The following is an 11,176-nucleotide window of genomic DNA, read 5'->3' on the forward strand; positions in this document are numbered from 1 at the left end:
TTGAATTAAAGGTTCAAACTTGTGCTCCTATTAGCGTACGTAGCCGGCAAATTAACGAAAATAAAACTACTTAATACACTTGAAAGCTATCCATTTTTATATTATCAAAGAATCCAACAATAATATGACTAAAAAAGAAAACAAACACTAACAAAAAGACACTTTTCGATTCAATCAATATGGTTGTTCAGAACGTACGATGGTCTTTGAAAAAAGTTGACATATAAAACACATTTCAATAATACTAGCTAGAAGCTTCTTCTAGAAACTACATACATATATAAAGGATTAAGGAATATTTTCATATGATAGAAATAAGTTAAAGGCTTTGAGTTTATTAGGAATTTTTTATAAAATGTCAAATTATCCTCAGTATAATTTTGATGTGAAGTCTTCTTCATCATCATCATCAAAAATACCATTAATTACATTAGGTGCTAGAGTTGTAACAATAGCTACTCTTCTTGTGTCATGGGGTGTGTTACAAACTAGTGAAGTTACTTTTAGTAATGGAGCTAGACTTACCTATGATTATTATCGCTCATACAGGTAACTGAAATTATTCCAAAGGCGGAGTCAAAATTTGAATATTATTGTGAACTTCTAATACTCAAAGATATCGTCAAAGCGCTTTAATTGTATCACAACATAGTCTTTATGGATGGAGTTAGAATTTGAATTTGAAATTTTAGAGAAGCTACTCTTTAACCATAATCTGGGACCTTCGTACCCTTTTATTTAAAGTCGTGTCCTCAACGGAATAGGTTGGGCGATAATCTGAAGAACAATGTCATCATGGTATTAACATTTTTCTCGTAGTTGTTGTTCTTTAATTTATGTTTTGCATTATTTTGTTTATTCCTTCTCTTTTAGGCGGCATATCTTTTTTACTGTCATATTTTATTTCCATGATTACTTTGATTTACTGCTCTTGAGTTGCGGGTCTTTCTCAAACATTCTTTTATCTCTAAAAGATTGGGGTAAGATAAGCATAATCATTGTCCTATTTAGACCCCACTTGTAGGACTACTAGGTATATCATTACTGTCGTTGATATCAACTGTTGGTAACTGAATTCTGAATTTTTGACATCAAATATATTATTTGAACTATAGCTATTGAATGTGCCTGAATTCATACGTCGGCTTCTAGCTCCACCCCTCGGTACCAGGGGCGGACCTATGATCATTTTTTTGGTGCTTTGATACTCGTTAAATTTGAGATAGCCTAAGTATATAATTGTACAAAAAAAGTATGAAAATTGGTATAAGACTTAGAAAAATATTCAGTTTACCAAGAAACTAGCTGGGTGCTTTAATTTTAAGTAAAACCGTAAAACTTTGAGCATCAATATGTGTGTTCGAACCTTTTGAGCCCATGATCCCTAAATTCTGAGTTCGACGGTGCTCTAACCCTTACTTTGAACAATTAATAATAAATCACTTACTCTTTTTTTTTTTTGTTTAGGGCAGCTATACACTTTTTGCTGTGATAGCAGGAGCAGTGTACAATCTGTTGCACATCCCATTTGCAATATATTTCCTCATCAGAAAGAAGCCTTTGATAAATCATAAGGTTTTTCGACACATTGAACTCTATGGTGACAAGGTAATTAACTACAATTCCACTCATTTGTTCATTCATTTATATATTTATAAATTATAAGTATCAAGAAAAAGAAAGTAAAAGAGTCTCATTAGTCTTTCCTCCTAATATGTTTAATTTATACAAGTTAACACGTTTTATTAGTATAATTTAATTTGTTATTGGGACATTACAAATAAACCAAATATATCAAAAACTACAAAAGTTGCACTTCCCAATGTGAATTCTCCATATGTAAATCCCTTGTTTTCATACAACCAGTCACATTTAAATAACAGAGTTCGCTAAATATGTTGGAATTATAATAAGGTATTCATCTTTTATGTTGGAATTATAATAAAGTATTCACTTTTAAAAGATTAAAACTGCGCAAAAATATATTTAAGAAATTACTTGGGAAAAGGCTCAAATATGTCACTGAACTATCAGAAATGACTCATTTATGTCATCCGTTAAAAGTTGGGTTCATTCATGTCATCGCCGTAACAAAACTGGTCCATCCATGCCATTACTTTTAACAGCCAATTTTTAGAAAACAGCTTTGCCACGTAGCAGCATATTAGAGGTACATGTCATTTTAAAAAAAAAATTAATTTTTTTTTATCCATTAAAAAGAATCTACCCAACTTTTTGATCCATTAAAAATTAGTTTGATCTATGACGGTTAGGTTAATAATAGAGTCAAAATTTTCATTAAAAGATTTTAAAATAACATAAAAATATATATGAAGAAATCAATGAACACGCACACACATATATATATAATATACATTAATTTATTTTATATACTCCCACACAAATATATACTCCCATGTTATCTAAGTTATCAAAAATATATTAGATTTACTTTTGTTTTTATATATGTCAACTGGCCTTAGACTATATTATACAAATTCCATGTCATCTTCATTTTATTCTTTCTTCTTAGATATTTTATTTCATTAAAGAGAAAAGAACAATAAAATTTTGGAATTAATCAATTCATTGAATTAAGTATATAATGAAATGATAAAGACTATACATACATAATATTTGTGAGTTGTAACTTGCATGCATGACTTATATATTGTTTTTATTCAATTTTTAATTAGGATTGGACCACATAAAATTAATTATATAAGGATATAAAACTATGACGTCTCACCAATTTTTATGTAACTATATCATTAAATCAAATTGTAATTTAAGAAAAACATAATTGTAATTAAGACAAATATTCTACCTCCAATGATTAATGTTGATTGTCAAATAATTATCTTAATATATGATTGTGTCAAAACATTAAACGACATATTAAAAAATATGAAAGGGAGCAGTATAATGAGTGTTTGAGAGAATAATGTCCCACGTGAAAAGTAAAGAAGAAATGAAATTATTTATAAAATGTTGAATATTTAAGGTCTCTTGAAAAAAAAAATGTCATTTTGATTCAAAGCGAATGATATCATACAATATTAAAAGTTTTTTATGGTAATTAATTAGCACAATAATTGATATCAACGCCACTGTACTGAAATTTTTACAAAATGGGTATGAGGATGATAGAGTGACGGCATGAGATGTATTGTCTTATTGTCTTTGCTTGTCTATGGATCAATTTACTATATTTGACCACAATTTTAAGCCGCATACAACCCAAAAAAAAAGTCGATGAGCTTGGTAACTATAAATACTCGGATGATATGAGGCGATACACAAATAATCTCAAAATTAACTCATTAACAGTAATTAATCAAGTAAAACTTAGTTCAAAGGGAGATAATCATATTATTGATCCGTATTGTGAACAGAGTCACACGTGAAAGTAAGAAAAGGGAAAAAAAACTATTGATATTGGGCAATATACAAATAATCTCAAATTTTAAAAGCATAGATCAAACTAATTTTTAATGGATCAAAAAATTGGGTGGATTCTTTTTAATGCATCAAAAAAAAAATTTAAAAAAAAATTAATTTTAAAAAAAATAAAAAAATGACGTAGACCTCTAATATGCCGCCACGTGGCAAAGCTGTTTTCTAAACACTGGGTGTTAAAAGTAATGGCATGGATGAGCCAGTTTTGTAACGGCGATGGCATGGATGAGCCCAACTTTTAACGGATGACATAAATGAGTCATTTCTGATAATTCAGTGGCATATTTGAGTCTTTTCCCAAATTACTTTAAACTGACCTTTCAAAGATAAGAAGCCTTTTTCTTGTTAAAATCTTTACACAAATAACCGGCCGGATTCCTCTCTATTTTTTCTGGTCAATATACATAAATTATAATCTAGTTATCTAGAATTATACACATAAGATACATGCATTATACATATAGCATACATCCACCAACTGTTTTTTATTTAAATGATTCGATGGGTGGCTATTAAGGTTAATTCTTCTTTACCTTTTTTTTTTCCTCAAACTGATGGTGTAAAACTTTATTTTCCATTTGTGACTTCTTTTTCTGTTTAAATTTTTCTTAAATTCATGCAGATTATATTTGGGATACTAGCAACAGGAGCTGGTACAGCATTAGGTGCAACAATGGATTTAAAGAAAATTGTTTATAATGATGACAACTCAAAGTACCACGATTTCTTGAACTTGATGTATATTCCAGTTGCATTTCTTTGGGCTGGACTTGTGAGTTCTGGAATTTCTTCTATTTTATCATCTTTGAGCCTCCATAAGTCTGAATCATGATAATACATAAAGGTTGAAACAAAACAGTTGCTTTAATTTAGCTTTCTGGTTGCGGTCATTCCCGGCGTGAATGTGGGATGCTTAATTCATCACGATGTCCTTTTAATTTAGTTACCCTATTTGTTTGATAATTCTTGTTTTAATATAATTAATATAGTGCACCCACATATATTTATATGTTTGTTTGCTTTAAATTGTAAACAAAATTATTGTGGTTTTTAATTATATCGATCGAGGTGTATTGCAATTTTATTTTGGTGATCATTATAAGCAAATCATTTAGTTATTGATTGTTTGTATTATTTTACATGACTTCCACAATAACCAAGAGATGTATACATTCTATATAAATAAATGTATAGTCAGAAAGTGTAGAGTCTTTGTATATTTAAATGTAAATATACATATACTGTACATATGATATACATAATAAATATATAACTTTTGTATATTTTGCCGAGCGTCGATAATAATATATTACTCCCTCCTTCTATCTTTATTTGTCCACTTTCTAATTGACACAGAAATTAAGAAATATTAAATGATATGAATAATTTTACCATATTATCCTTAGAATATAATAAATTTAATACTTTGAAAAATGTATCAGATGATGAATCGTACTTAATGCTAAGGATAAAATAGGTAAATTATTTATTGATTTTATAAAGCCAAAATAGAAAAGTGAACAAGTAAAGATGGACGGAGGAAGTAACAGGAAAAATATAAATAAATAGCTCTTGCCTCTTAGGTACTATCATGACACATGTATTTGATACTCCTACTAGTTTATGTTGCTAAAATTTTCCAAAAATGTTATTCTAATTGTGTCGAGTTATTAATAAATGTATTACTTTTGAAGGATCATACATGTACTCAGTGATATTTTTGAAGATTTAAACGAATATATAAATATAAATATATATATATATATATATATATATATATATATATATATATATATATCCACCTAAGTTTATACAATTAACAGATATTCAAGTTGTTTACATTTCACCAGTTGTGGAGTCATATTAAGAGAAAACTATGATATTACTTATATAGGTAAAAATCATTTTTATACAGATATATTAAGTAGGTGTTTGACCGTGAAAATTAATTTTTTTTTGAGTTGTAGGGCCTTATTGGAGTTGAAGTTGGAGTTTGGAGTTGTGTTTGGTCATGAATATAAATTGGAGTTATTTTTTACTTTTTGAGAGAAAAGTGAAAGTGAAAAAAGTGAATACAAGTTTCATTTGTTTTCATTTTTCCAAATACAATTTGAAATCAAATTTGAAATTCTTATAGCCAAACGCTATAATTTCCATTAAAGTGAAATAATTTTTCAAAAAAAATAAAAAATTTCATGACCAAACAGTCAATAAATATTGAATATCGTTATCGAAATTCCTAACCTCGTTGGTACATTACATGACTATGATACATATACGAACAAACAAAATAAGATGTATAGAATACCATAACAACTTTTCTCATTGACCAGCTTTCAATTTCACCTGGATGTTAATAATTAGAGAATATGAAACAGAAAAAAAGGAAGAGGGAAACAGAGAGAAAGTAATAATGTACCTCCCATATCAATAAAACATTTCTTCAAACTCAAATAGTAGTAGTAATGCATGAAAAGTTGTAACACATATATGTTATTTTTGTTTCTAAAGATTTCTTTTGCTGATAGAAATCATCTAAGGTAATGACTGAAATTGTAAAATATCTTGCTCACACTTATTACAAAGAAATATGTCTGGAATTTCTTCATGATTTGGGATATTAACACATCTAGTGTGCTGCCAAACTTCACAAATATCACATGAAACCATCCTTTCTCCATCTTCTTCATCTTTAGTCCCACAAAGACAATCCACAATAATATTATTCTTAATTCCTTCAAATATCCCTCCATTAATATTGTTATTATTATGATGATGATCAATTGACATTATCACCCCTCCTAGGACAACTTTGCTCCCTGGTTTCATAACATTAAAAACCAATTCTGATCCAGTAATCGGGCTCATCAAATTGTTAATTGATCTTGTAGCAAAGTTCCTTAGTCCCCGATAAATAGCCCCAAAAGTTTTTTCCACTTCAATTTTGAGCTCATCAAATGTGACATCTTTTCTTAATGTGAAGCACTCAAATGGGGTCATTACTTTTTCTTCTACTCCAAATCCATCCTTGGTTGCCAACATAATCGCGCAGTAAATCTTGGATTTGTCTACTTCAATTCTTGAATCCGCCTCTATCCCTTTGTATTCTTTGAGGAAGTACTTCGTGTCTAGGATTATTCTAGAAGCTGCTGGAATTGTAGCTAAGACGCCCGTATAATTGGACATTAATCCCTTGTCCTCTTTTAAAATATTCTTGTACAAGAAGTATATGTCCTTCATAAGTTGTACCCATGTGATTTTGTATTGTTGTTTCCCTTTTGAGTCATTAACCCTAAAACCTTGATCTTGTTTAGGAAATGCTTTAGATATGTCCTCTAAACAGTATTCCAAAACTTTGGTCACTGGATTTAAGCATCGACGAACCAAGTACTTTCCAACAATATGATTTCCCAATGACTTAAGCACGAAATCTAGGAGCCCTGTATCACCAATATAGGCACGAGCAGCATCACGAACCTCTTGCCTAGACACCCAACGTGACTCGGCCCTTTTTAGGGCTTCCACAACAACCCTAATAGCCATCTCAACGCGTTTAGGTGACCACCTACAAGTGGTGTCAACCAATAACCCCGGATAACATGAGGTAAGGTTACTTTCCTTCGGAATCCTCGATTTGAGCTCCAACATGAAATGAATGGCATCACAAAGTGTGACTAATGAATGACCAGATAACATTTGGTACCTCGATAACACCGTTAATATCTCATTAATATTTATGACCCCTACATGATGTGCCAATAAGGCTAATGGCATGTTTTGTATGGCATTGATTGCACTTTGGTATGTTTCTTGAGTTACACCAAAGCTTCCACGGCCAAATTTGTAACCCCATCGCCCAAACCATGGCTCACCATAGGCTACTGTGTTGAGTAGCCTTAGATCCATGCCTTTCTTTGTTGAGACATCTCTTAAGCTCACTTTCCTTCAAAACAAGTGAAACATAAGACATTAATGCGTCCGATCTCAAATATTAGTCGTTTTGATAACCTAAATCTTTTTCTAAACATTTGACCTTTCGAAAAATAAGAAGTGATTAAAAAAATATTATGTGATGTTTGATTGAGCATATAAATTAAGACATAATTGATATGACAATAAAGTTCAAAGCTACATTAGTAAACATTCTATATCATTTTATGTGACATTTGTTTAGTATGTTCTAAAACTAGAAACGTCTTTCTATATTTTGAAAATAATGTTATGCTACAAACAATAGCATAATTGAATTTTTCATTAAGGAAATTCAAATTACAAACATGTAAACAAATGAAATAGAAAGAAATTCAACATCCATTATACATAAAATTAATGTTGGTGCGTGTGTGTGTATATTTTAGTTTTTTCAACAATGATCGTGGTTGAGGGACCTCCTGCGGCATCCCAACTCCCTCCCTGGCTACAAATATGTCCCAACAAGTGTAAGACCATAAATTTTAAAATTCTTTGTTTGTCAAACTTTAAACATTGTGACATAAGTTAAAATGAAATGAAGAGAATAACAAACCTTGCACCAAGTCCAATGCAAAGGCGATCCCAAAAGTCCATGATAGAGTGACCAGGCAAGTCAGAAGAAGCAATCTCCAATGAGCCATTGATACAAAGCAAATGCCCAAAACCATTAGAGTGAAACACACCATGCATCATATGACCCTCTATTTCTATCAAATTCAACTTACTTCTATTTTCTCCACCAATATTGTTTTTTAGGCCTCCCTCTACACAAGCTGCAATTGTGTCCTTTGTGGGCAACATGAAATGGTACTTCTTGTTGCACATTAGATGGTTGCCCCAGCCTGAGCTACATTTTAATTACTACATCCATGAGATAATGAGAGTTCAAAAAAAAAAACAATTTGGCCATGCTTAAGTACTTGATGGTAGCAACTCTTTCATCTCATGTTGTTTGATTTAATTAGAAATGAGTTTAACTTGTATATACCGATGGTCGGGGCAGAACTATCTTTTTTGTTAAGGGACTAAAAATATGAAAAGGTAAATATACAAAGAAATTAGGGTGATTCAATATATAATGTATAGGTGCCAAAAAGTGAACGGATTGGATTAAATTTGGAGGGGTCTAAATGGGTAACTCTTTCATCTCACGATGTTTGATTTAATTAGAATGAGTTTAACTTTTATATACCGATGGTTGGGGAAGAACTACCTTTTTTGTTAAGGGACTAAAAATATGAAAAGGTAAATATACAAAGAAATCAAGGGGATTCAACATATAATGTATAGGTGCCAAAAAATGAACAGACTGGATTAAATTCGGAGGGGTCTAAATGGGTAACTACATATTAACCTAGATCTTAAAGGTGCTGAATTAGGCGAACCAAAATGAATTGAGCTAATAAATAAATGGGTATTAATCCGTCCAAACTTGAGCAGGTTGGGAGGGCCATGTTTTCCTGGATTAATTTTGTCACCCCTAATATAGTATATACACATAAATGTTACCTATTTACACAATGTAACTTTTCAGCCAACACTAGATAACCCTTAAACAAGAATGACTCCACCACTACCGACTGTATATGATAAGTGGGATAATAATCTTGAAAACATATCAGGTTATCTGCTATAACATATTAAAGTAGGCGGTGAAAACTGTGAAAGTATAAAATGAATATGCAAGTTGTAAAGATGAGGAAGAAACAGCAGGCAAAGAAATATACAGTAAATTGAACTCATCCTTGGCATTTTTTAAAAGTTTGCATGATTTTAGTGATTTCGCTTTGTATTTGATTTATTTATTTTGTGTCTATGGGGACAGATCACGACCATTTTTCACCAGACACAAACCTAACAAATGAAGTTACATCACTATATGTTCTGAATATACTACTGACCTTTTTTGATTCATTGATTTTTTTAACGATCTATATTTACGGACTTCACATGAACTTGTAACAAATCTCATATAATTAATGATATTACCTATATATTGACAATGCTTGCAATTGGGATTGAGGGACAACTCAACTTGTTCTTCAACAACAAAGAGAACCACATGCATTGGTGGATGTCTATGAACTTCTAGCTGAAATGACCAAATACTAACATTTTCTTGTTGTGCAAATTCCAAAAGAAGCTTAACATTTTGCTCAAAATTGCACCCTATAAACTCTATAGGAAACCCTTGTTCACCAAAATTCTTGAACTTAAACACCTTCTCATTTATATTCCTCTTCCTTTTTTTCGATCCGCTTAGATCTAAAGTCGACATCTCCTTCATCTCCTTCACCATCAGAGAAGGACCAAAGATAGAATGAATTCAAGAAAATTTAAAGGGAGTTCGTTACTTACTAGTTACAACTTACCAACCTCATTACCTAGGTGTTTAAAGAGAAATTAAAAAAGGGTCACACATACTTAATTTGCCAAAATGACCAAAAATAAAAAAGAGTCACTCAAAATGTATGGTTATAGCTATGTTTGAAATTATATATTATGCAAATCTATTGCAAAAAGCAAGAGTTACATGCATGTATTTTAAAATTGGAACCATGCTTTTGGGCATGGCAAATGCTAACCATTTAAATTGCTTAATCACCCGGCAAATTCTATGGTCAGTTGAAGCACGCAGAAAGTTTGTATAATTAGTGTATTATATATAGAGGTCGTAAAATTAGCCCATAAAAAATTACTCGTCCAATCAGCTCAAGATTGGGCAGGTGAGCAGATTGGACGGATTAATGACACGTTCACTTATTAAAGTTGACCCCTTATTAACTCCCCACATTTTATTCCATTGAAAATTGGATTGATACATAGCCTATAGCCTAAATTGACCATGAGAAATTTTCTCAAAAATATGCAACTAATTTTTTTTCTTCTTATTTGATAGTATATATAGTCATAATAAGGATAACAAGTTAGGTACTAAGAAAACATATAAAAGAATAAATAAGCTCGTAAAACTTAGCAAGTTGGATTGAGTTATGACCCCATTTTAGTTCATTTCAGTCCAATTAACTTTTGAGTGGTCCAATAACTTGTCAAGTTATTAATTCAGTCCATTTTAATCCACCGCAAATTTAATGTAATTCACCGGTTTGACATCTAACTATATATTAACTAAAAATTATACAAATACACAACTTATTTTTTCAATATTACAAAAAATTCTAACCCTCTAAACATATTACAAAAATCCCAGTATATGTCGGTTATATTATGTATATTAATAGGGAAAGAGAGTAAAGTAATTAAAAAAGTGGGAGAGAGTGTAATTACTTCCAAAAGGGTTGATATTTATATTATTTTTAGCATGAAAATTATAATAACACTATTTCTTTTTTGGCCCAATAGTAACAATTTCCATTAACCAAAATAGTCTGTACAAATTAGATAACTCTTTGTGACTCAGAGTTAACGCTCATCTTCAATCCTATACAAAAAAACTAGGGAAACCCGCTTAAACAAACAACTTTAATACATTAACCGTCTCTATCTATCTAGGATATCCTACTAGGTTGCTCAATTGACTGCTCTATTTATGGTGCTTTTGGTCTTCAGTGTGCAGCTGCAATGCAATATCTTTCAGCCTTTGTGTAACACTGCCCCCTGCTGCATTAAATTTTCTGTTGTGTTCTCTCAACCCATATGTTGTAGATATTAGCTGAAAAACAGAATGCCAATATACCTGCCCTTGGTCTGCTTTTTTTGGTCCAGCTGATCATTCAATTTTTTT

General features: G+C 30.9%; 2 protein-coding genes across 2 annotated transcripts; one reads left to right on the plus strand and one right to left on the minus strand.

Annotated features, from left to right (window-relative positions):
* Window positions 1-333: 333 nt before the first annotated feature.
* LOC107872355 (CASP-like protein 4D1) lies at window positions 334-4,449 on the plus strand. Its single transcript, XM_016719095.2, has 3 exons — window positions 334-549; window positions 1,473-1,608; window positions 4,082-4,449. Exons 1-3 carry the CDS (start codon window positions 356-358, stop codon window positions 4,289-4,291), a joined length of 540 nt encoding a protein of 179 aa, XP_016574581.1. The 5' UTR covers window positions 334-355; the 3' UTR covers window positions 4,292-4,449.
* A 1,373-nt stretch (window positions 4,450-5,822) lies between these two features.
* On the minus strand, window positions 5,823-9,943 carry LOC107872356 (PHD finger protein MALE STERILITY 1). The gene is made up of 3 exons (XM_016719096.2): window positions 9,421-9,943; window positions 7,985-8,273; window positions 5,823-7,402 (listed from the first exon to the last, which is right to left on the minus strand). Exons 1-3 carry the CDS (start codon window positions 9,728-9,730, stop codon window positions 5,995-5,997), a joined length of 2,007 nt encoding a protein of 668 aa, XP_016574582.1. The 5' UTR covers window positions 9,731-9,943; the 3' UTR covers window positions 5,823-5,994.
* Window positions 9,944-11,176: the final 1,233 nt, after the last annotated feature.

Source organism: Capsicum annuum, chromosome 5 (genome assembly GCF_002878395.1).
Source record: "Capsicum annuum cultivar UCD-10X-F1 chromosome 5, UCD10Xv1.1, whole genome shotgun sequence".
Classification (NCBI taxonomy): Eukaryota; Viridiplantae; Streptophyta; class Magnoliopsida; order Solanales; family Solanaceae; genus Capsicum; species Capsicum annuum.